At 38.2% G+C, this 27406-nt stretch overlaps 1 protein-coding gene across 1 annotated transcript in view; it reads right to left on the bottom strand.

The window, feature by feature from the left end:
- LOC127619505 (receptor-type tyrosine-protein phosphatase U-like) overlaps positions 1 to 27406 on the bottom strand; it is a 432480-nt gene that overhangs the window by 63178 nt on the left and 341896 nt on the right. Inside the window, exons 21-26 of the mRNA XM_052092344.1 lie at positions 26092 to 26128; positions 18237 to 18334; positions 17369 to 17485; positions 17022 to 17176; positions 2903 to 3038; positions 419 to 568 (exon numbers count right to left, since the gene is read on the bottom strand). Coding sequence (XP_051948304.1) covers positions 419 to 568; positions 2903 to 3038; positions 17022 to 17176; positions 17369 to 17485; positions 18237 to 18334; positions 26092 to 26128 — 693 coding nt within the window. The remainder of the gene's footprint in view (positions 1 to 418; positions 569 to 2902; positions 3039 to 17021; positions 17177 to 17368; positions 17486 to 18236; positions 18335 to 26091; positions 26129 to 27406) is intronic.

Consider the following 27406-nt stretch of genomic DNA (forward strand, 5'->3'; position numbering starts at 1 on the left):
TAATACACAGCCTTGTAGTAAGGACGTAAGCATACAGCTTTTTTATCAGTCCACCAGGAAACAAAGTAATATTTACAAGCTACAAAGTTTATATACAATGAGTGCTTTTGATGATGAAATAATCTTTAGATTTTCCAACGTTTGCCAGGTTACTGCCTTTAAATCTTTTGAAAGATACTTTGAAAGAGTGTTGTTGGAGGCATTTAGTAGCCACCCCGTTATTTCAGATAAACCCACCCCTAAATGCATACAATGCAAAACAAACTGTGTAAAATAAACGTTAAAACTCCATACACAAGTATGGAGTTCCACAAGGCCCTGTATTAGGTTCTCTGCTGTTCTCCCAGTAGTAGCTTCCCTTAGAGGACATTTAAATGTGGATCGCCTAGATTTCACCTGAATGTGACCTGAGACTCACCTGAAACTCTTCTCTGAGTTGAGAGGTGTTGGTCTGTGTGTCCACACTCAACATGTCCTTATATGTGAGAGCAAACTCACTGATGGGGATAGCGGTCTCTCCACACAGACAGGCCTCTAGTATGGCATCATGGATGAATATATACTGTTCCTGACAAACACAGAGAGATACAGAGACAGAGTCAGATTAGGTCAAACTAAGAAAAGAAGTGATTGCTTAAACTAAAAGTGCCATGTCAAAACATGCAAGATGCAGCTTCCAATTATTTGCCTCTATCTGCCCTTAATTAAAAACGATGTGACAAAATGTCATGTAAATTAATTGAGGGATTAAATATATGCTTAATTTAGCACTGTAGGAAGGAACATGTCAAAGTTAATCAAATCGGTATTCCCACGTAAAGATTTACAACAGTATTGCATTTGTCAACAAATAGCCATCAGCATACTAAATTTAGATCCCATAAGAAGAAAAAATGGCAGATGACACTAATTATGTAAATTGATTTAATATGTATTATTATTACTTGATTATTGATGAATTAATAGTAACAGTGATGCTTGCATTGGCAAAAGAACACTAATTGTAGTGATATGAGTGATTCTGGCATCCTCTTTCACTTTCATATTTTGTCTTGAGGGTCAAAGATCAGGCATCAGCAGTCTTTCTTTCATCTCTTTGTCTCTGCTGAGTGAGTTTACAGGATTGGCCTTCAGCTTGTGTTGTCTATTCATATATTATACTCATCAGTGTGTAACATTGAGGGCAGATGTCTGTATGTGCATTATAAAGCAGTCTAGACAGTTTCATGGCCTTTCTTTTGTCGTTTTAAACGCTCTTGTGATATTAAGCGAACAGTGATTATAAATTAAATTATTATTTTTTTTCTTTGTTGTCCAGAGCAGTCCCTTGAGGGGTTACTTGAACAGAAATATATTCACATCTGCTTTGATCCCTCAGTTTATTAACATGCAGTTCAACAACTCTCTTCAAACAGACAATATGAGTTACATAAAGTAATCTAAAGAAATATTTGTAAAAATTTTACTTTTAATGAACAGCTCCCATGTTTTATTGAGAGAAAAACATTTGTAATGTTTCGTTTTACCAAGCGACCTTCAAGGAGCTTTGTGTTTTTTCCCATTTATTAGGTGCCCAAGTGTGGGGTACATTATTGTGTTTGTCACATTTACTAATCCGCTTCTTCTACTTTTAAATCTTTAAAATGTAAAATGAAAATGTTGCTATCATTTAATCTCCCTCATCTTATTCCTAACCTGTATGACTTTGTTTCTTTCATGGAACACAAAAGTATATGTTAGGCTGAATGATAGTCTCAGTCACCATATTCATTTAATTTTTCCATACAATGAAAGTGAATGGTGACTGAGGCTGCTATTTGCCCAACATCTGCTTTGTTGGGCAAACCTCCAAAAAATAATGTGCAAACTATAATGGTTGAAGCTCACAATTCCTTTTATGGACTACAGGCACAATTATAGTCTCTTTTGAGAGAAGACACTTTCAAGAAGCAAGTTTGTTGTTCAAAAGTCACAAAGAGAAGCTTAAATGTATTGAAAAATAATCTGCAATTTATTCGAATGATCTCTTTTTATGATTAAACATATGAGACTGGCTTTGAATTGGCCACAAAACACAATATCAGTTTTTAATTTGAATGTTGTGTATGAGTCAAATAACCATTCAACAACAATAGGCAACATTTCACAGGCTATCTCTCCAGTTTTGTGCTACTTGGTTTATCTGTATTATATTTGCATGACAATAAAGTACTTTGGCACAATTTACGTCCACGTAAACGTTGCAATTGTTAGCAAATTATTTATTTGCAAAAGTCATGCAATGCTAGTTTTGGAAATGACTGGATTGTTGCTGTGATTCAAAAGTATAAACAATTAGCAATTGGGGTATTACCTGAATGTCAGTCAAACCAACTACAGTACACTTTCAAGCAACACTTTAGACCACACTTTAGACCACACTTTAGACAATACTTTAGACAATACTTTAGACCAGTGAGCCACTTTAGACCACACTTTAGACAATACTTTAGACCAGTGAGCCACTTTAGACCACACTTTAGACCACTGAGTCACTTTAGACCACACTTTAGACCAGTGAGCCACTTTAGACCACACTTTAGACCACTGAGCCACTTTAGACCACACTTTAGACCAGTGAGCCACTTTAAACCACACTTTAGACCAGTGAGCCACTTTAAACCACACTTTAGACCAGTGAGCCACTTTAGACCACACTTAGACCACTGAGCCACTTTAGACCAGTGAGCCACTTTAAACCACACTTTAGACCAGTGAGCCACTTTAGACCACACTTTAGACCAGTGATCCACTTTAGATCACACTTTAGACCACTGAGCCACTTTAGACCACACTTTAGTCCACTGAGCCACTGTAGACCACTTTAGACCAACTGCACAGTGAGTTTGTAATTCCATCTTACCTCAGCCTGGATCATGTTGATGCATCGGGAGCAGAGCGTCTTGACGCAGTTATAGATGTCCACCACACCCTCACACTCCGCCATGTCCAACATCACATCCAGCACTATGTAACAGCCGGTGCGGCCGGCGCCCATACTAAACACAGATGAAAGAGCGAGGGATGAAGAAAAGTCAACTGTTTATGATTTAGTAACAATTTTATCATTATTGTGTTTTTGGAAAAAATAAGACCCTGCCAGGACAAGACCCAGACCTGAATTCTGCTTATACGGCTACGGCTATCAAATGAATAAATAGGCAGATTAATAGATCATTTTATTATCTGAGAACAAAGGGAGCATGGATTGATACAAGACACATGAACTTAATATATCAGGAATGTATCATTAATGTATATGTTTCCTTGGACAAAGGTCAATAATACAGTATGATTTTGATAGCAATAATACGATCATTATACAAAATTATTTGACCTCAGACAGAGTAACAGTCAAGTATTCCAGTGATATTATCCTTTCTAAATCCCTATATCTGTTTTCCACATATACACACAATCAATAAGTTACAATTTGGGCTGTCAATTGATTACAATTTTTAATGTAATTAATAGGGATGCTCTGATATTCACATCCTATGACTTGATCGGTGATCAGTATGTTGGCCGATCGCATAAACCGATTGCTCGTGTCGTAAAGACGCACGGCTCCTTTAAGACTTTAGCAGCACTCTCATGGCATCACGGAGTGTGGGGAAATCTGGTATAGTGTTGTAAGACAGTACACTTGTTTCAGCAGTTAAGAATGATGCAGTGGGAGAGGTATGGGGAATATGAAATGTTTGTATACTGTTAATGTGGCGTTTCACACTCTACAAGGCAAAGGGAATACAGAGCGAGCTGTGAAACGGTACTTATTATCATTCATCGCGGCAGCTTCTCAGATTCTGCCGGGCATAGGCATCTCAGTAATAGTGCGAGATACAAGATGTGGTGTTAATCAAACATCTTTTTTTTTAATTTCTCCAGAATAAACAACATTAAATATAGTAGCACCTGTAGAGTCCAGAAACATGCACTCTTTCTCTGCTTTCCTTTCATCTCTTGCTCTTGTGATAGAGAGTGCGTGTTTCCCTCATCAAGCAGAAACAAGTGAAAAATGAAATATTAATACAATCATCCAACTAAATGAAAAGGCAGGGATGGAATTTATAAATACAATAATTCTTTATACAATATTAAGATACTATAATATAATGTATTTAATATAATGCAAGAATAAAATAAAAATAAAATAAGGAATAATAATAATATGATATATGATGATAATGACAATGAATCAATAACCAAAAATATCACATTTAGTTTAATTGCACCTATGGGTCATCAGTATGTTTTGAGTTTGACACTTTTTTTTTATAGCACTATCTATCTTAAGCTTATACTTTTTAAAGGTCTTATTTAAAAAAGCTTTTTAAGCCTTTTTTTTTTTTTGTCAGCAAACACAAAAAAAATTTTGTCAGCAAACACAAGGCAAAGTAATATTACTGGAAAGGAAAGAGGACAATTCAATTAAACATGACAGTGTTCAGACATCTAACATGTAACCAGTTATGACAGAGATCTTGATAAAAGGTAAAATTATCATTATCGGCAGATCAGGTGACAAGAAGATAGCTTGGTGATCGTATCGGCTGAAAAAATCTCAATCGGAGCAATCCCTACTAATTAATTACACGGTATGCCGATTAATGATTCAAATGAATCTAAATTAAACGCATACATAATTATTTGCCGAGATAGCCCCTCAAATAACAAAAATTCTATATATAATGATTAAATAATTATAAAAAGTTTTATTTTTAATAATATGTATGTATATATATATATATATATATATATATATATATATATATACATACATATATATACACATACACAGTATACACTGGTGGTCAAAAGTTTGGAATAATGTAAAGATGTTGCTATTTCGGAAGGAAATTGGTTCTTTAATTCACCAAAGTGGCATTCAACTGATCACAATGTATAGTCAGGACATTACTGATGTAAAAAAGAGCACCACCACTATTTGTCACATAAACATGAAACATATGTCTAAAGAAAGCTTAAAATGTCTACTTTTCAATAAAACAATTCAAATTTAAAACTCGTAAACAATGTAATCTGTATGAAACAAAGCGATGTACAGTTTCTCCTGGCTCAGCGAATTATCTCTAATGTGATCACACCCACAGGCAGAGGGCGCTACGGTAATGTGCTGAGACGATCAAGGGAAATGGTACACGCCCCCGACTGTGCCTTAAAAACGTTAAGTTCATTCACTTTAAATATGATATGTAATATGATATAAAAATAATATGAATGTTTAAATTATATTTTAACTAGTGTTTATGTTGCCACATCATCAACGAAGTTTGTGCTAGCAAATATGTGTTCAGGTTAAATTAGTAAAATGCAATTTAAATATGCCCATATTAGAAAATCAGCAAATTATAATGATTTCTGAAGGATCATGTGACACTGAAGACTGCAGTAATTATGCTGAAAATTCAGCTTTGATCACAAATTGCATTTTACAATATATTCAAATAGAAAACTGTTCTTTTAAATTCTAAATATAGTTCAAAATATCACTGTTTACTGTATTTTGGATAAAATAAATGCAGTCTTGGTGAGCAGAAGAAACTTCTTTTAAACTGTATTGTAGGTCTAAAATTAAGTAAAGTCTTTATGTAAAGAAAATGTATAGTCAGATTACTTCCTTTAACTTAAAAGTTGATTTTGGTCATTAAGTCTCCTCATATTCATTCTCTATCTGTCACATTCTTCATTGATAGGCCCAGGGGAGGATCTTTGTCTCCTCAGGTGTGAATTACATCAATATTCATGATAGTTCACGCCTCCTCGCATATGACCTTTCTAACACTAAAAGTGTCTTACAAAAGTTAAATAACTAAATTGTTATGTATGAATGAGTGATCAGGATTAGAGCCCTGCACGGGCCTCAAATCTTGGCCCTAGTCCGGCCCCGGCCCGAGATGCTCAGGCCCTAGCCCGACCCTTGTCCGACAGCTTATCAGAATTCTCGGGCCGAGTCTGACTGGAGCCTGTTTATTTATCTATTTATTTTAACCTGTTGCAGCCATTAAAATTGTTCAGTTTTGTTTTTAATGGCAAAGTAGTTATATTTCATTTAAATTCTTTACTAATTTAATTTAGAAAAAAAAAGTTTTTGTTAAATTAAAGTTTTTGTTTTTTAAAGTAATGACCAAGCCACCAGCTTAAGACAGTGAGTTGATCACGTTTGATAAATTTAGCCTCTCAAATCAATACTTTACTTGCAAACAACAATATATATAAAACACTTCAAGCATATCACACAACGTTAGTTTAAATGTTTATTATCACCACCACTGTTAAAAGGCATTTTGACAAGCTGAAGCAGGCTGCTCTGCTGCTCGCAATGGTGTGCAGAAAAACTAAATAACGGGCTATACAATATAAACAAATGAAATAAAAATAAATATGCAGGTTATATTACCTTACCTCAAAAATCAAGGTTTCGCCACAGAACATGGTCATTCTTATTTCCAATAGTTTCCAATAGTTAGACTAATGCAAATGAAGTCCAATCAAATGAAAAACAAGACATTCTCCTAGTCTAACATGGCTGTACAGCCAGAAGAACAGTCTCTTATAGAGCATCGTGGAGAAAAAGTACAGCATCCACAGTTGAAGGTTTCAATCCAGTCCTCCTTTCTTCTATGACTCTTCCAGCTGCACTGAAGACATGCTCACTGCTACTGCTGCTGGCAGGGACACTAAACACTGTTCGAGTGAGTTTTGACAGTCGTGGTAGCATGGTCTCGTGTTGTTTCCACCAGCGCAGCACATCTCTTCCATCACCTTCCATGCTGGGATTGAGGAGCAGGTAATGTTGTACTTCATCTTCATCCTCTTCCTGCTCCACAATGTTTTCCCACTCTTCCTCAAACTCGGCCAGTGCTCTCTTCTTTGCTGCGTGGCCCGCAGCAACAGGTGCAGGCACAGCCGTGATCGCTGTTATTAGTTAGGCCAACTAGGCTATGATTACAGGTGAAACTCGAAAAATTAGAATATCGTGCAAAAGTTCATTAATTTCAGTAATTCAACTTAAAAGGTGAAACTAATATATTATAGATTCATTACAAGCAAAGTAAGATATTTCAAGCCTTTATTTGATATAATTTTGATGATTATGGCTTACAGCTTATGAAAACCCCAAATTCAGAATCTCAGAAAATTAGAATATTGTGAAAAGGTTCAGTATTGTAGGCTCAAAGTGTCACACTCTAATCAGCTAATTAATCCAAAACACCTGCAAAGGGTTCCTGAGCCTTTAAATGGTCTCTCAGTCTGGTTCAGTTGAATTCACAATCATGGGGAAGACTGCTGACCTGACAGTTGTGCAGAAAACCATCATTGACACCCTCCACAAGGAGGGAAAGCCTCAAAAGGTAATTGCAAAAGAAGTTGGATGTTCTCAAAGTGCTGTATCAAAGCACATTAATAGAAAGTTAAGTGGAAGGGAAAAGTGTGGAAGAAAAAGGTGCACAAGCAGCAGGGATGACCGTAGCCTGGAGAGGATTGTCAGGAAAAGGCCATTCAAATGTGTGGGGAGCTTCACAAGGAGTGGACTGAGGCTGGAGTTACTGCATCAAGAGCCACCACACACAGACGGGTCCTGGACATGGGCTTCAAATGTCAAACGTCTTACCTGGGCTAAAGAAAAAAAGAACTGGTCTGTTGCTCAGTGGTCCAAAGTCCTCTTTTCTGATGAGAGCAAATTTTGCATCTCATTTGGAAACCAAGGTCCCAGAGTCTGGAGGAAGAATGGAGAGGCACACAATCCAAGATGCTTGAAGTCCAGTGTGAAGTTTCCACAGTCTGTGTTGGTTTGGGGAGCCATGTCATCGGCTGGTGTTGGTCCACTGTGCTTTATTAAGTCCAGAGTCAACGCAGCCGTCTACCGGGACATTTTAGAGCACTTCATGCTTCCTTCAGCAGACAAGCTTTATGGAGATGCTGACTTCATTTTCCAGCAGGACTTGGCACCTGCCCACACTGCCAAAAGTACCAAAACCTGGTTCAATGACCATGGTATTACTGTGCTTGATTGGCCAGCAAACTCGCCTGACCTGAACCCCATAGAGAATCTATGGGGCATTGCCAAGAGAAAGATGAGAGACATGAGACCAAACAATGCAGAAGAGCTGAAGGCCGCTATTGAAGCATCTTGGTCTTCCATAACACCTCAGCAGTGCCGCAGGCTGATAACATCCATGCCACGCCGCATTGAGGCAGTAATTAATGCAAAAGGGGCCCAAACCAAGTACTGAGTACATATGCATGATTATACTTTTCAGAGGGCCGACATTTCTGTATTTAAAATCCTTTTTTTTATTGATTTCATGTAATATTCTAATTTTCTGAGATTCTGAATTTGGGGTTTTCATAAGCTGTAAGCCATAATCATCAAAATTATATCAAATAAAGGCTTGAAATATCTTACTTTGCTTGTAATGAGTCTATATAATATATTAGTTTCACCTTTTAAGTTGAATTACTGAAATTAATGAACTTTTGCACGATATTCTAATTTTTTGAGTTTCACCTGTAATACATTGATTTAGAGGTCTATTTAATACAAGGGAAGTGACTTGGTGTGGATGCCGGTGCAAATAATGTGAAATAATAATAATGATAATCAGGGACGTGCACAGACATTTTGGTGGGCAGGGGAACAAGTGGAAAAAAAGAGCACTTATAATTATTATTATTATTTTTTTTTAAATCATAGCCTAGTTGGCCTAACTAATAATTATGATTCTTTCAATTGAAAGTAGCTAAAGCCTACTCGAAAAGTCTCTAAATGTTGCTAGATGACGTCATGCGCTAATTACCATTTTCATGACGTCATTGTCTCATAATTGCATTCTGCCTTGTGTCAGCCCTTTACATCAGTTTGATACTCTCCTACTCTCTGTGCTCACATACTGTATTTAAATAAAGCCAAATTACCAATAAATCTGTTCTCATTTACATATTTTCTGTTTCTGTTGTCAGAAAATGGAACGGGCATGAAATAGTGACTGAAACACAGCCCATTACGACTACATGCTAACCAGCAGTCACTTCCAAGCCATTTCCAAGCTGCTGCTCTGCACTGCTAAATAAAAAAGAAGAATACAAATCTAATTAAACGGTCAAATTAAATTGTTTAAATTACAACAAAGGAGGAGCAAACAATCCAGATTATGTTTGTATATTCGCAGCTCATTCACATCTATGTCAGCTGTCGTGTGGTCAACTGATTGTGCTGCTCTTCTGTCTGCCACTTATTGAACAGAGTAGACGCAGAGAGAGGTGTGTCTATGGCAGGAAAGGAAGACCTCGAGATTGCAGGACAGTACTGGCGACTTTCATCAACGGATTTGTCGCTAGGTGGATTTATTATAAAATTTATAAATCTAGCGACATAGTCGCTAAGTTGGCAACACTGCATGTTCTCATCTTGTGCTGTCCGCTCTGTTCTTTGTCTGTATAAGCTGCATGTTGCCTATACAGCTGGAGTTTTGCTTACTGCTCCTTGGAGAAAACAGGTGATACTCCATGCTTGAATTGCTAATACGGAAGCAATATTCCTTATTAAAGTCCACAGACATGATTGTGTACATTTTTTAACGCGTTATTTTTATATAATTAATCGCACTGAATTAACGTGTTAAATTGACAGCCCTATTTACAATTGATTTGGAAAGCTGTTGAATTAGTTTAATAGCTTTGTTTTGATGACATCACTTGGTGTCAAGTCAGGAAATTGGTAGTTATTGAGTTAACTACGGTACACAGACATGTACACTGCAAATGTGACTGAACGACATCTATTTCTTTAGTAACACTGATTAAAGTGCTGCTTACATGAAACAGTGTTTTTTTAATCAATTGGCTTTCTATCAAATTCAATTTTTCTGACACGGTAACATGTTTCAGATGGGGGTATGCGGTGCCTATAGAAAATCATCATACCCCTTTGGAATAGTCTGAAAGCAAAACCCATTAAACCTTTTTTTAATTAGTTACAATATGTGCCTTACAACATTCAAGTAACGAAAAAAAGGCAGCAGTTCCAAAAATGTATTAAAACTACAAAAACATGGTTTGAAAAGTGATCATACCTCTGGATTTATTACTTCGTAGAGCTAACTTTTGCTTTAATGACATCAGTTTCTTTGGAAAGGTCTCTAATAGCTTTGCACACCTACGTAGAATGGGGAATATTTGCACATTCTTCCTAGCAGAATTGTTCAAGTTCAGTTAAATTGCGGGGTGAGTGGCAATGGACTGCTCCCTTCAAGTCCATCTATAGGTTTTCTATTGTATTTAGGTCAGGGCTCTGACTTGGCCACTTAATGACTTTGACCTTCCTATCGTTAAGCCACCTCGTTGTTTTGTTGGTGAACAATTGAACCACCTACCCATCTTCAGTTGTCGAGTAGAGGGCCACAGATTTTCCTTAAGACTTTAGGTGTACAAGGAAGCATCCATTTTCCCTTCAATCCTGACCAATTACACAGTACCCGCTGAAGAGAAACACACCTACAACATAATGTTGCCACCACCATGCTTCAAAATAGGTATGGTATGTTCTGGGTGGGGTGCTGTGTTTGGTTTTTCTCCAAATATAGCACTTGGAGTTCAGTCCAAAAAAATATTTTTTGTGTGTCATCTGACCATAAAACCTTTTGCCACATGGTATCAGAATCCTCCATGGTCAGATGAGACAAAAACCTCTGCATGGACTTGAAGAGAGTAGTCCATCGCCGCACAGCCCACAATTTGACTGAAACTCGAACAATTCTGCAAGGAAGAATGGGCAAATGTTACCCAACCTAGGCACGTTCAAGGGATAGTTCACCCAAAAATGAAAATTCTCTCATTATTCACTTACCCTGATGCCATCCCGGATGTGCATGACTATCTTTCTTCAGCAGAACATACATTTATATTTTTAGAAGAAGATAGAGCTCTGTCAGGTCCTTATAATAGAAGTAAATTGGTGCCAGTACTTTGACGGTCCAAAAGTCATATTTAGGCAACATGCACTACAATGCTCTCAGTCAATCCAAAATGTCATTGATCCTCAAACCTGAATGTTTAACAAAGAAAAAGTGAGTTTTGTCTTTCTCAGGGGAATATATGTGTGTATTAGACAACTAAATTACAAAAATGATTTCTCCCAACTCAATTGTTTATTCAAAATTTTTAGAGTAAGTGTGACACATAAGTAACACAAAATGACAATTAAATAAAAATGTTGGCCTTACAAAAATATTCAGTGACCAATATAACCACCCTTCTTTTCAATATCTGCCATGAATCTTCCACCCATTGAGTCTGTCAGTTTCTTAATCTGTTCACGATCAACTTTCACTGAAGTAGCAACCACAGCCTCCCAAATGCTCTTCCTTCACTGTAAATCTTACATTTTAGAAGGGCCTACAAGTTCTCAGTAGGATTTAAGTCAGGTGAGGAAGTGGGCCAAGTCACTATTTGGGCATATATGAGGCCCTTGCTAGCTAGCCAAGCAGTAGAGTACATGGATGCATGTGATGGAGCATTGTCCTGCATAAAGATCATGGCCTTCTTGAATGCTTAGGACTTCTTCCTGTACCACTGCTTGAAGAAATTACTTTCAAGAAACTGGCAGTAGGTTTGAGAGTTGAGTTTCAGTCCAACTTCGACTCAAAAAGGTCCAACTACCTCATCCTTAATGATAGCAGCCCATAGCAGTACCCCTCCTCCACCTTGCTGGCACCTGACTCGAAGTGGTGCCCTGTGTCCATTAGGGATCCAGCCACGGGACCATCCATCTGATCCATCAAGATTCACTCTCATTTCATCTGTCCATAAAACCATTGAAAATCTGTCCTCATGTATTTCTTTGCCCAATCTTGATGTTTCAACTCGTGAATCTATTCAGTGCTGGTCGTGTTTTTGCCTTCTTAACCTTGGCAATGTCTCTGAACACTTGGCACCTTGTACTTCTGGACACTCCAGGTAGGTTGCCATTCTGGAATATGGTAGCACTGGAGGATAATGGGTTCCTGGCAGCTTCACGTTTAATTCTTCTCAAGTCTTTTGCAGTTAATTTGCAGTGTTTTTTTTGCACCCCAGTTATCTATTTGAACGTTTGATTGTCCAGTGGTCACGCCTCAATAGTTGAGCTATTTCAAGAGTGTTGCATCCGTCTGACAGGCATTTTACAATATTTGACTTTTCAGTGTCAGATAAATCTCTTTTTTGGCCCATTTTACCTGAGGTAATGAAGCTGCCTAATAATTACGCACACCTTGATATAATGTGTTAGTCACTTTCGCCACATCCTCCCTCATTACACAATACACACCACCTGAAAATGATTGAATCCAATAAGCATTCAAGTTTATATGGTTTGGAGTTGGAAAATGCACATGGAAATAATGATGAGATCTGAATACTCACTTGCCTAATAATTGTGCACGCAGTGTAAAAGTAATTCATGCGACTCCAGTCGATCAATGAATGTCTTTTGAAGTGAATCGATAGGTTTATATAAGGAACAAGTTGATAATTAAAACGTTTTAAACTTTAAATCGGCGCTTCCATCCAGGGCTCTGATGCAGTTTCAAATGTCTGAACTATCGCGTGACATTCGTACTTCTGTTGTAAATAAGTGCCGCTTCAGAATTCTGGCGTAAACATGTCAATGCGCTTACGTCACACTCTATGCCAGCTGCTGGCAGGAAGAGCTTTTAAAAAGTTATTCATCTTTGAAATATGGATGTATCCAAACATGTGTTACTGAACAGTGAAAACATGTAATCTAATTAAATCAACATAAAACAGTATTCACAACCCATTACACTTCTGTGATGTGGCCTATTTCAGAGTGAAACAGAACCACGGAAAAAACATGGGCGAGATTTGACTTACTCATCGGAACTGATTGGATTGTGAAAAGTGGCTGTTACATACTGGACATTTACAGTATGGACAAATATGAACTAAAACACTCCCCTTCTGAAACAGCACCTGCACCCATATTAAAACATAAGTGCCTATGGTGACATCATCTGATAAGGAAGTTTCAGACGCAGAGCAAAATCATTTCAAGCAATTTTCTTTTCTTCTACAGAATCATGCACAATAATAAGACCAGGAGTGTGTATTAAGAAAGTAACTAGGGTCAGTTTTGATTTCATGACTATAAATAAGTTTAATTAAAACTGCATGACTTCAGTACACTTCCACAAGTCCACATCTTTTAATGAGTGACAATTCTAAGATGTACCAATTGTTAGTGTGAAACCCACCATTATTTCAATGAAGTTTAGGACCTCTGATAGCTTTCCAACATTTGATTAATGAACACTTGTTTGCCCCAGTACAATGAAAAGTATATACTGTACAGAAGGCCTGAATGAGGCACATTATTTAACACTTTTAATGAAGCTCTAATATCTAGACAGTCAAAACCAATCCAGCTAATTATAGACCCATTATCATATTAAATGTGAACCTGGACTCAAAACAGCTTTCCTAGAAATGTGCAAATCTAATATTCGAGCCTGATCACATATACGTGACTATTTGAAGATTTTATTTGTAACATTTGAATGTACCTATTTGTATGTTTGGATATCCGCCGCAACGTACAATATGGATGTTTTGACAGCATTAAAAAAAGCATGCATTTTTTTTTATGTATTAACAGCTTTAGAAATATATTTATGAAGCCATTATACATATATTTAAATCCACAAATCCATTATGAATATATTTTATAAATTATTTATTTATCCTAAATAAAAATATTTGTAAATTCCCTGATGGTATACAACAGCTTTGTGTGAGGTACAGAGGGAAATGTAAGTTTTAAAGGCGCTGTAAGCGATGTTAGCATTCTGAAACTTTCACGTGACTGAGCCGTTGAATTAGCCGTGCCCACTCATTCCAAAACCCTCCCACCAAAGATCATTTTAAGACCAAAACTGAGCAAAAGAGAAGCATTGTTTGTTCCTGTGGCTGTCAAATTCAACAGTGGCACAATAGCGCCCTCAACTTACACATTATTCCTTTTTTTTCTCCCCTTTTCACCAATTTGGAATGCCCAATTCCCGCTTTTCACCAATGGCGGCGTAGTGACTCACCTCAATCCGGGTTGCGGAGGACGAATCTCAGTTGCCTCCGCGTCTGAGACCGTCAATCCGCGTATCTTATCAAGTGGCTTCTTGAGTGCGTTACCGCAGAGATGTAGCGTGTGTGGAGGCTTCACACTATTCTCCGCGGCATCCACACACAACTCACCACACGCCCCACTGAGAGCGATAACCACATTATGGTGACCACGAGGAGGTTAACCCAACATGACTCTACCCACCCTAGCAACCGGGACAATTGGTTGCTCAGGAAGCCTGGCTGGAGTCACTCAGCATGCCCTGGATTCGAACTTGTGACTCCAGGTGTGATAGTCAGCATCTTTACTTGCTGACCTATCCAGGCCCCAACTGACATACATTATTAATCATAGCCTCAATTATTCCTCTACAAATACAACACTCAGGGAGTGGTGGTGGCATAGTGGGCTAAAGCACTAAACTGTTAAGCAGAGAAGGTTGTCAGTTCAATCCCCACAACCAGCACCATTGTGTCCTTGAGCAAGGCACTTAACTCCAGGCTGTTCTGGGGTTATTGTCCCTGTAATAAGTGCACTGTATGTCGCTTTGGATAAAAAGTGTCTACCAAATGCATAAATGCAAATAAATGCAAAACACTCTGGGAATTAGCAAAATTATTGACAAGTGAAAAGCGCCAATGTCTGTGGTCTGCAGACACATTTATGTTTAGTGTTTACAAAGTCTACAGTTGTCAAAGATATCTCAGGACATCTCAGGAACATTTTTTCTTAACTTTCATTGAAAAAATGCTTAGTGCATCTTTAACTGCTAAAAATCTTCTCTTCACTCAGTGAAGGTGCTGTCAAATTGAACTGAATAAAAGGCTTGAATTTCGGTCTAATCCTCACATAAAGATATCTGAAGATTTGGATTATAGATAAATGAGTGATAGTTTTATGGTGCTTTTGTGTTTTTTTTTTTTTGTGTGTTGTTTTGTTTTTTTGGCATATTCTGGAAATTATTTTTGTGTCCCACAAAATAAAATAAAAATAAAATGCTTAATGAATGATTAAATGATTAAATAATTTGTATTTATTTTAAGATGTTAAAGTTTAGTCTTTGTTAAAGTGATATAATCCTTTAAAATGTTGTATAGGGTAGCAGAAATTACACATAACTGAATTAAACGTTATAATGTAATATTAGGCAAATGCATCAACTTCGTTAAATAAATGTGATGAATTGAACACTGAACTAATCTCATTGATTATAAATGCAATGAAATTAACCGATTAACTGCATACATTTTATTCTCATCAATTTAATCAGTATACATAAATCATTTTAAATTTCTAAAGATGTTAATTCGTAAAATTATAATATTTTAGATGCTGTCAATACATCAATATTGTACGTTTTGGCATCTATGCAAATGTAAACAAATGTACATTTGCTAGAAACTAAATTTACGTAAGAACAGGCAACATACAAATTCTCATCAGTTCACGTTGAATATTCAAATATTGAAATTTGGCATCTTTGAAATTTTAAAATCTCTTGGGAAATGGTCTGAAGTTTTTAAGGAATTTTTTTTAAAATGTAGCTTATTAGAAAGAGAAAATTGTCCTAAGTAACAGTTTGTTACAGTAGTTCAACAGATTGCCAGATGTTACGAAATAAATAGTGCAAAATCTTGAATAAGATTTAATTATTCAAATAAATTAAAATAAAAATGTTATGACAAGTAATAGTTTTTTTTTGTTATATCCTTGTGGAGTGGAGGGGGGCAGAGCCGGGATAGAATGTCGCACGCCCGGTCCCCAATCGGCCTGATGGGGCGCACGAGGGATGAAGGCGGCTGGTGACGACGTTTACGGACATGTCCGTCATGTGTGTGTTTATATTTGTGCTTAAGTTTCCATTAAATTATCATTTATATTGACAAGCCGGTTCTCGCCTCCTCCTTGCCCATCTTAACCCCCTTACATTGGTGCCAAAACCCGGGAGGGAGGAGGGATGCCCGTCGCAGAGTCCTCGACACTACCGTCCACCCAGGGGAGCGCTGCTACCATCTGCCGGGTGACGGAGTAGCCCAACCGCCCGGACGCGGGGAACGGCCGCCGTCCATAGGGGGAGTCGGGACTGGATTCCCCGACCTCTTGTAGCAATGGTGCCGCTGCCAGGGGTGGAGGAGTGCCCTGCCATCCCCCAGAAACGCAGAGGGGTTGAGGGAAGACCACCGTCCGCGATGGGAGGAGGGAAGTAACTCCCCGATCGCCTGGAGCGGTAGGGCCGCTGCCAGGGGTGGAGGAATGTCCCCAGGTGCCGCCAGAAAAGAGGAGGGGCGTTCTGTCCGCTGGGGGTCGGAGTGTGGAGTTGAGGGCGGCGGGGCCGGGCTAGAATGTTGTCCCCAATCGGCCTGATGGGGCGCGCGAGGGATGAAGGCGGCCGGTGACGACGGTTCGAGAGAGAGAGATCGTTTAAGGACATGTCCGTCATGTGTGTGTTTATGTTTGTGCTTTTGGTTTAAGTTTCCATTAAATTATTATTTATATTGACAAGCCGGTTCTTGCCTCCTCCTTGCCCATCTTAACCCCCTAACAAACTGCTTGCTTGCTATAAAACTGTCTCAACATATCCTGATTCTATCTTTTTCATTCTCTCATTCTGGTCTCTTTGGTGTCCTCAGCATAATTATAGTAATAAAGTATCTACTACATTGTAGTAATATGTTAATAATGACATTTATTACAATGTATTAACTAAAAATTATACAAAATCTGCTGTTCCTATTCTTAAGTGTCTGTAACAAAACTAACTATCTGCATTTAAAGGGTTAACGCTAGTGCAATGTTTTGGCAATAAACATGAAGATGGTGCAATCAGGAAGTAATGTTTCATTACCTGCAGTGGACGACCACTGGCCCAGCGTCAGGTGGTGTGGAGGCTTTGACCCGCCGGAGGAAGGCCAGCAGTCCTGTGGCATGGTAAGGGATGCCGTGCTCAGGCCAGGATGTAAAGTGGAACTGGCAGACCTCATGTTTGGCTGGGTAACCCCGCTGATGAGGCAAAAATAAACAACGCATATTTCAATTAAAATCATGATATCACATTGGAAAACATTATTAACTCTCCACCATACTTAAAGAGTAAATAAAAGTTGGACAGAGAGCATTTACACAATACAGTTGCCATCCCGAGGGGGCAGATGTTACCTAAAATATTATTCTGAAATGTGTTGGCGCTCTTACCCGTTCCATGGCAAAGGTGCGTACGGTGTATTCTGCCAGAGTTTCTGTTTTCAATAGAGTGATTTTAATGTCTCCATACAGCTCGCTGTCATCAGGCCAGTATTTACAACACTTCATCTAGAAAACATAAGCACACACACAATTAATACACAACAGCCACAATAACAATCAAGCACTTCAAAAGTTATGCAAATCAATTACCATAACTGTTATGAGAATGTTTGAAGGGGAAAATAATGACCACAGTCTATTATATGTACACAAAAAAGATTTTTTTTTTTGAAGAATGCAACTCAAAACCTTTTTGTAGATATGCATTAATTTGACATAAATTACAATAGTAAAAGTATCAGCATGATCTTATGAACATTACATGACTGTTCCGACATTTTTGCAAAATGATAGTACGTGGTTCATTACATGTATTGCGGCAGTTCCGAGGAGAAATGTCCACTGTGTTGTGCTGTAAGTGAGTTAAATGCTCTCCAAAACAGACAATAATTTTGCAAAAATATAGGTATAGAAATGAGTCTTCTATGAGACCAGGTTGGGTTTGGAATGACATGATGGTGATTATATTTAATTTTTAGGTGACCTATTCCTTAAATTTAATGACCATGATATTTTGGTCTGAACTTTGGTTTCTACCAAATTACATCTTTCCAGAAAGCTGGCACAAAATCAAATGCAATACAGCCAAATCGATATATATAATCCACAGAAAGAATGTTCTTTGGCTAATGGGGTGCCTTGGTAAAGTTTGTCTTCAGTAATGGCGCGTTGAACTTCAGTGGTCAGTGTTTAGTAATGGATGGAGTCCATTAGTGGGTGGAGGGGCTACAGGCAGAGGTAGAGTTATTCTACTCACTCTCCCCACCTCCACCAATTTAGTGATCATCACGATGCTGTAGCAGTTCTCCTGCCAAACCATGCGCCAGAAGTCATAGATCATGTCCTGCTTGGGCCCTGCAGGGAGAGAGAGAGAGACAGCGAGTCATGAGGTTTGTGGTGGGAGTGAATGATTCGAGCGGAGGATAAAGAGAGGAGTTGTTGTGAAATACAAGGTCAAGATATCGCTGAGGATTGCATAAGAACAAAGAAACAGAGATGCCAGAACACTGGTGGGATGGAAGAGATATCAGTTCACATAGAACATAAAGAACAAAACATTTGTAGGCAGAGAGAGACAAGTGAGTAACCGAAAATGTGAGTGGCAATGGCCTGTACAAAACAAGTGTTGTGGGTGGCTGCAGGGGTGCTGTTATGCAGTCGCTTGGGTGTTGTGGAGGGTTGCTGGGGTATCACAAAGCGGTTGCTAGGGTGGTATTTACTGCATTGCTATAGGAATGCTAGGGTGTTATGGGTGGTTTCCAAGGTGTTGATAAAAGATTGCTGATATGATCTATGAGTGTTTTTAGAGTTTCACAAACGTGCTCTGATTGGTGTCCAGTCTACTTTTTCTTCAAAAACTTTAAAGGGATAGTTCACCCAAATATGAAAACGCAGTCTCTGTTTACTCACACCTGTACTGTTTTAACCCTATATGACTTTCTTTCTTTTTCTTAACACAAAGGGAGAAATTGTGACAAACATTTGTGCTCAGTCATGTCATACAATAGCAGTTTATATATATATATATATATATATATATATACCTCTTCAAAAGAACACAAAAGTATAATACAGAAGTCTAATAAATGATTCCATGAGACTCATGATTGTTATGAAAGCATATGATACGGTTTGGTGAGAAACAAACCAAGGGTGAGTTGTCCCCCTTGACTGAACTGAATGTCCATATTTGGTTGAACTATCCATTTAATATTAAAAATTATACTTATAATAAGGATTCTTTCAGTGATAAAATCCATACAGTACTGTAAAATATTACGCGGCATTAAAATTTAGATTTTTCACCACATTTGCCGTCAAGAGAGTGATAAAAAATAGATCAGACTATCAGCCCTTCTCATCGAGGTCTAGCAAACTTTTCATTCAAAGGCAGATTTTGCATTCACGTTGTTACTGATTAAGTGGATGAATTTGAAATCCTGGTACTTTTACATGAAGATGAATATGATAAACAAGTAATTCCCTGTCTTTTGTATCCATTTTTAGTTTAAAATGCCAGTTCTGCAAAGAACCTGCCAATCTCAAATGAACATCTAAACGTTTTCTGCACATTTTCGGAGACTCTGACATAGACATCTGTTGAACAATCAGAATGTCAGAGAAGCTGATCTAGTTGTGCTTTCGAAAAGAAAACTTGCTGCATTCCCACTTGATTTCAAACTGGCACAACTCTTTCCACAAACGCAACTGTCCTCGTGATCTGTCGCCGGCAGTGTTGGCAAGTTACTCTTAAAAAGTAATTAATTACTAACTACTAATTACATATTCTACAGTGTATGCAGATTACTGTACTAATTACTCTGTCTGAAAAGTAATTGCATTACATATTACTAAGTACTTTCTAAAACCCTTATCAACCTCAACCAGATCAAAAACACAAGGATAGACATGAAACTGTGCTTTTAAATCTTTCAAATAAATCTTATGAAATAAAATAAATTATAAATGGACTGGACAAAGAATTTAAGGGGGCAGCGTTAAATTAGAAAAAAAATATTTTAACATTAGACGTAAAATTTCCATATTTAATTCACTATTGTTTTATATAGAATTGTTCTATAGTCTATAAAGTATTTAACACAATTACATCAGAAGTAAATGTAATTAAATTACTGAAACAAATAAGAGTAACCCCTTTCTTTACATTTTTCAATGAAAACATAATGTCATGTTCACTGTTGTCTTTTGTTTTGTGCTTTTATGTTGAAATTTAGTTTAGTTCCTGTTTGGTTTTTGTAGTCCTTTGTAGTTTCATTTTATGATTGGTTTTCCCCTGATTAGTTCTCATTCCCTGATTGTTTCCCCGTGTGTTCCTCATTCCTTGTTTGTTTCTTTTGTGTATATAAGCCCTTTTAGTTTCCTTGTTAGTTCTTGCATGTTTTGGATGCTCTGTGCCAGGTCTCCCTTGTTTTGCTTTCTTCTGAGTTTTTCTTTATGTTTTTTGAATAAACTGCTGCATATAGATCCCCATTCTCCGCCTGCTTCATCACACGTAATTTAAACACAAGTAATTAAGTACTTAGTAATGCGTTATACCCAACACTGTTCGCCGGACAGCAATTACGAGTAAACTTCCCGCCTTTAAATGAATGCATTGTAAAGGTTGTACTAAGTAACATTTATCTTTAACAACACCATCAAAGTAAATAACAGCCACAACAACACAACTGCAACATGGGCTGCCATCTTGATTGTTTTGGGTTGAATGAATCACTGTCACATGGCAACAAATACCTCATCAGTTTCAGCTATCTCCATTTCCTCTGTACACTCTACAATGCAAAGACAACATTTTCAAATTTATCCACTTGGGAGAGCATTTTCGAAAAGCTTTCACAGTGGAAAAATGCAGTCTCAGTGTGGACAGAACAAATAGCCCATATTTACTCAAAAAGCCACACAGATTGAGGGCTCATTTATGTCCATAACACAAACGGTGAAGGACAGGTTATTCACCAATGTTTAATTATTGGAGTTAGTGGTTTGTCCTCTTACCCTTAGTATGAGCAATAATATGAGTGATACTTTATTAAACCTCAGAGACCCATTAGCAGAACTGCAATATTTGTTACAGCAATTCAACAAATCCTCTTTTTTATTGAAAATTGTTAAATAAATACACATAATAGCAGGCGACACTCTGAACTGTGTCACAAAAACTATTCTGTTGGAGAAAAAATGCATATAATATGTCACAGTTTGCTAAAATCCCACAATAGTAATCTGAGAGATACATTTTATTTTGAATAATAGATTACACAACACAATTTAACAACAATTTGCAGGTGGGCTGACCTCATCACCACTCATCTGTGCAAGCCAGGTCCAGTCTGCAGATATTGGGCCAGTCAGAGTTAACAGATTTCACAGAAAATTGAATAGGACCCTCAGATTATGATTCCATCTAGTGTGACGGTATCTTATATGTTTGATATTTCAGTACCAATGATTAAACCTTGTAATGTGTGATGCTCCACAACTGAAATCTGAAGCCATATTGTAACATTGCTGGCAAGGACGAAGATGATGACATGAAGTGTAGAAACCAAGTGCAGTTTTATTCCAAACGTGTTATCCCCCCAAAAAACGTGAACAAAATACAAAACATGAACTTGACTATGACTAGACACAACGCTACACAAACAATACTCGACAAAGGACAATGGCAAACATGAGGGCTTAAATACATGGGCATGGGGAAACATAAGCCAATGAACAAACAGATCTCTAAACAAGATAACAAGACAATAAGCATAAACCAATTACAAACTAGAATTGATAACAACCTAATGAAATAATAAACCAATGAAAACAAGACACATGAACATGGAGGGAAAACAGGACATCACATGACTATGGAAACAGAAACTAAACTTTTCAAAATAAAAGACATGGAATCAACACATGCACAAAAACACATCTAAACATGACACATGTGGTGAACAGCCGATAGATATCGAGCATGCAGTGCTCAAAGTGGTCTTAAATTTTAATCCATGTCACCTCCAACACTCATTGCCATCTATAAAGCTCACAGTGGCCGCATCTTCCCACCCAAGATTTGTTGAATATAGGCCTTAAGATTTATCTTACAATTAATGACATACGATTCCCATCTCTACAGCAGAACTGAGTAGCAGCAACAGCAGCCAGCTCCCATACATTCATGTTTGTTTACATCTGTCATGCGTCTCCTAGAAAGGGAGAACACGTGTTTCCATGTGAGATTTTAGTGTGTAATTTCCAGTTTTTATCTGTAGCCATTTACATAGTTGGCTAGTGTGAGGTACTTTTTGAATATATTTATTTTAGAAAATATCACTAATGAAGAATTTAGTATGAATGACAAAGACGGAGACATCAACAGATGTCTGTCTCTGTTCTCTTTTTTTCTCTGACCTACACACCACCACACATGCATAACATGCACAAACACACATTCAAGTAGTGTTCAGAACAGTAAAGGAGAGCTGCTCTGCATTGAATGCTCTGCCTTAGGCTACGAGTCTGTTATCTCATCCACCTGTTTAAATAATCACAGCCAGCACTTTAAACAACAGGTGCCTCATTTTCTGTGCTGCTCCCCCATGATCGCCTGTGGCTACTGCGTCAAACATTTATATTTATCTGTTCTGCTTTATAGCTATAATCATCCAAGTAAAGCTAAGCTTATTCATCATAAACAACATTTAATTGAGAATGTTTCAGAAGTTTAAAAGGAAGGTGGAGGGTGTCTCCTTTACATATGACTGTGAGAGTACTGACATGTCATATCGCCGCTGACAGCAGTATAACACATTTAGCAGGTTAATCAAAGCACCGATGACAGATGAGAACCGCTGCTTTGTATTCCGAGCAAACAACAAATATGCCTTGAAGAAATCCTATAGACTTACATTGAAGTAGGGACCTATACACACTACAAAGTTTCGAGAGTGACAAATGCATTGAAATGCGGGAGTGAATCTTCTGAATTTTCATTCCATCTGTATACGGAATTAAGTAGTTACTTTGCACAATTGCAATGATTGACAAGCGGCAATGTTTAGAGTGTGTGAGAGACCAAACTGTGTGTGTACAGAACCGGATTAGGCAAGGAAAGTGAAGTGACAACTGTCTTTAGATGCAGTGTGTATGTGGCCATAGAGATTGAGGTTGAGCAAGATTGAGCAAACATCTAGAAAAACACGCAAGCAAACCACATTGCAATGTAATAAAAAACATCCATAACATCCATAACACCTTACCAACTGCATAGCAACACCCTGGAATCCACCAAGAACACATTAGCAATGGCATAGCAACATACTAAAAAAACACTTAAAACACTCAGAACACCTTACTAAAAAAACTACATAGCAATGTGCTGGCAACCACCAAGAACAGCATAGCAACAGCATAGCAATGTGCTAAAAAAAAACCACAACACCTAACCAACTGCATAGCAATTCCCTGGAAACCACTTAAAACACTAAAACACTCAGAACACCTTACTAAAAAAACTACATAGCAATGTCATGGCAACAATCAAGTACACCCAAGCAGCAGCATAGCAATGTGCTAAAACACTCAGAACACCTTACCAACAGCATTGCATTGCCATGTCAACCACAAAGTACATCCTAGCAACAGCATAGCAAAATGCTAAAATACACTCAGAACACATTACCAACTCATTTCTAACTGCATAGCAACACCCTGGTAACCACCAACAACAGCCTAGTAATGTGCTAAAAACACCCAGAACACTTTAGCAACCACATAGCAATGCCCTGTCAATCACCAAGAACACCCTAGCAACAGAATAGCAACATGCTAAAACACTAAGAACACATTACCAACCGCATAAGAACCCCACGGGAACCACCAGAAAAACACCCAACAAACAGCATAGCAATGTGCTAAAAACACTCAGAACACCTTAGCAACCACATAATAATGCCCTGGCAACCAAGGGCACCCTAAACTGTATAGGAACATGCTAAAACACTAAGAACACCTTAATGACTGCATAGAAATGTCATAGCAACCACAGAGAACACCCCAACAACAGCATAGCAATGTGCTAAAACACTCAAGATCACCTTATGAACTGCATGACAACCACAAAGAATACACTAGCAACAGCATAGCAGCATGCTAAAAACAGAGCATCTAAGCAACAGCATTGCAAAGCCCTGTCAACCATAAAGAACACCCTAGCAACAGCATAGCAACATGTTAAAACCCTCACAAGACCTTAGCAACCATACTGTCTGTCAATGTCGTCAACCATCCAGAACACCCTTGTGACATTTCAACACAATAAAAATGCTAAAAACACCTTAGTAATGACAAATCAACCACAGAGCAATGCCCTGACAACCACCCACAACACCCTAGCATCGTGGCAGTGAGTTCTGCACTACAAAAAAATCAAGATGTTATCAGAATGAAAGTTTGGGGTGTGATTGCAGCTGCAGAATTGAGAGTGGATTTGGACTTGACTTATGAGGACATGTAATGTATATGCAGGGATGTTAAGATGTGGGTGTACAGACAGGCGTGATCTGAGGCCCTAAACTCCTGGATACACTATGAGCCAGCCAAACACCACACACACCTGCTCAAACAGAGCATAGCAATGTGGGGTGTGTGTTTGTGTGTGGAGGTAATTTGCGTTCATCAGTGTGTTTGTGACACAGAAGATGAAATGAGATTTATAATGCAAACATTAAATGATGTGTCCCAGTGCTGTAAAACTAAAGATCAGCACTATTGGAACACCACTTTTCCAATCAGAAAAAGACCTAACTGTTGTATAAAGTAAGAATATTATTAAAAGTGCTACTACTACTGATTGTGGTAGCATGGACTTGCATGAAAAAGCAATTCTAGATGGATCACCCTTTTCTCTCAAAGCAGCATTCAACTACACTGATGAGCCAAAAAATTATGACCACTGACAGGTGAAGCAAATAACATTGATCATCTCCTAACAAGGCCACATATCAAGGTCTGGGAAGACTAGATGATAAACAAACAATCAGCTATTGTAGTCAATGTGTTGAATACAGGAGAAACGGACAGTTGTAAAGACCTGAGCGACTTTGACAAGGGCCAAATTGTTATGGCCTGACAATTGGGTCAAAGCACCTCTGAAACAGCAAGGGTTGTGGGGTGCTCCCAGTCAGCAGAGGTGAGTACCTACTGACAGTGGTCTAAGGAGGGACAAACCACAAACTGGCAACAGGGTGTTGGTTGTACGAGGCTCATTGATGTGCGAGGGCAAGGAAGGCTATCCCTTCCCTAAGGAAGAAGGTTGTCTGGTCCGATGAGTCCCGTTTTATTTATATCACATGGACGGTTGTGCACGTGTGTACCATTTACCTAGGGAAGGGATGGCACCATAATGAGACAACAAGCCGGTGTAGGGAGTGTGATACTCTGGGCAATGTTCTGCTGGGAAACCCTGGGTCCCAGCAGAACATCCATTCATGTGGATGTCAATTTGACATGTGCCACATACCTAAACATCATTAAAGACCAGGTACAACCCTTGGCATTCCTTGATCTTTCAGCAGGATAATGCACCCTGCCACACTGCTCACATTGATTGGGAATGGTTTGAGGAACATATTAAAGAGATCCAGGTTGTGCCCTGGCCTCCAAATTACCCATTCTCAATCCGATTGAGTATCTGTGGGATGTGCTGGACCAACAATTCCGATCCACAGCTGCTCCACCTCGCAACTTACAGGACTTAAAGGATCTGCTGCTAATGTCTTGGTACCAGATACCACAGGGCACCTTCAGGGGTCTTGTAGAGTCCATGCCTTGGCGGGTCGGTGCTGTTTTGGCGGCACGTGGAGGACCAACAGCATATTAGGCAGGTGGTCATAATATTTTGGTTCATTGGTGTATATTAAAAAACATACTTTTATACCCAATACAAACAATTTCCTCTGTATCATAAAACCATCCAGCACCATGTGAAAAAGCAATAAGCCACAAGAGGCATAAGCAATGTACATTACTGTTATTTTACCACACGAACAGGACAAACACATGTTACAGATGTAAGATGTATTACATAGAGCATATAGACTCACCTTGTGTGGCGATGAAATGGTTGGAGCGCTGGTAACCCTGAGACAGGAAGAGAGGAAAAGAGATATCTTTTAACAATACTGTTTGCATTTTGCTGGCATATAACACGCAAAGCTATCAATCAATGTTATGCTATGTTAATTGCATGAAATTATCATACAATTAACATATTATACAGTATTTTGAGATGTTAACCCATTTACAGTGCATAAATAATGTTTAACTATCAATTACCATCCAAAGCTTTCTCACAATACATTTTCTGTATTATCTAAAAAATGAAAGTGTTTCCTCTTGACAATTGATTAAACAAGCACAAATTCATATGTAGTACCATGTTTACCACCATGTTATATTGAGGTTTTTTTAATCTTTAAGATTTGGATTTATACACACATAATCTTATAAATGTTATCTATGTCTATGTTCAAACACGTCTGAATGTTGCATTCTAAATGCCAAACACAAAATGCAAAGCATTAAATGTCACATATGAGAGCATGGGACATCATAGAAACCTGGTGTTAGACAGGTCAGCTGTGATCTAACACTGTAAAAATCAGACCTGAGAATGACCAGGGTGCCACAAAAGAGGAAATTCTAAAGTGTATGACAATGGTTGTGTTCAAAAACCTAGTGAGCTGCCTACCTAGGGAACATCATTGGCATGCTCCTGACATAGAGGCGTGATCTGCATTGTTATACTTATTTGGAAAGAGCGCAACAGTGCCTGCTTAGTTTTTCTGCGATCTTGGTTCTGGAAATATATTTCCCAATAATTTTTCTATTAAAAAATAATTTCAGTCATGACAACTCTCTGAAAGATTTAGCATGTTAATGTGGGTGACATATTGATAGGATATTGGTCTTGGTGGACTAGTTCTGCTAAACTGCTGTTGCTGCTAAGCAGGTATGGAGTCTTGCTATTGCTAGAACATGCACAGGCATTCTGAGTTAAGAATGTGGACATGGTGCTGCTGCCGCACAGTTAGACATGAATACAGTCCCCATGAGGCAGATCTAGACAGGTGGAGTTGGCAAGGAGGAGGGTTTTTAAGGAAAACTCTCACCGTGCACTGCAGTTAAACCAGCTTTCTTGCTAAATTAGCTAATTTAAATGTTTGGTAAAGAGAGGGTATGCAAGTGGATTGTCTATCTGATTACACATCAAAGGACCTATCAGCTTACACTATGTGAGCTGATTGGCTTGACAAATCGCATGTAAATGAGCTGACTAGCTAACAGATAACAAAGAACTTATTTGCTTGCACCACTCAGAGTTTCATGCATGAACTTAGTCATTTATAAAAGAGTTCT

Source organism: Xyrauchen texanus, chromosome 26 (genome assembly GCF_025860055.1).
Source record: "Xyrauchen texanus isolate HMW12.3.18 chromosome 26, RBS_HiC_50CHRs, whole genome shotgun sequence".
Classification (NCBI taxonomy): domain Eukaryota; kingdom Metazoa; phylum Chordata; class Actinopteri; order Cypriniformes; family Catostomidae; genus Xyrauchen; species Xyrauchen texanus.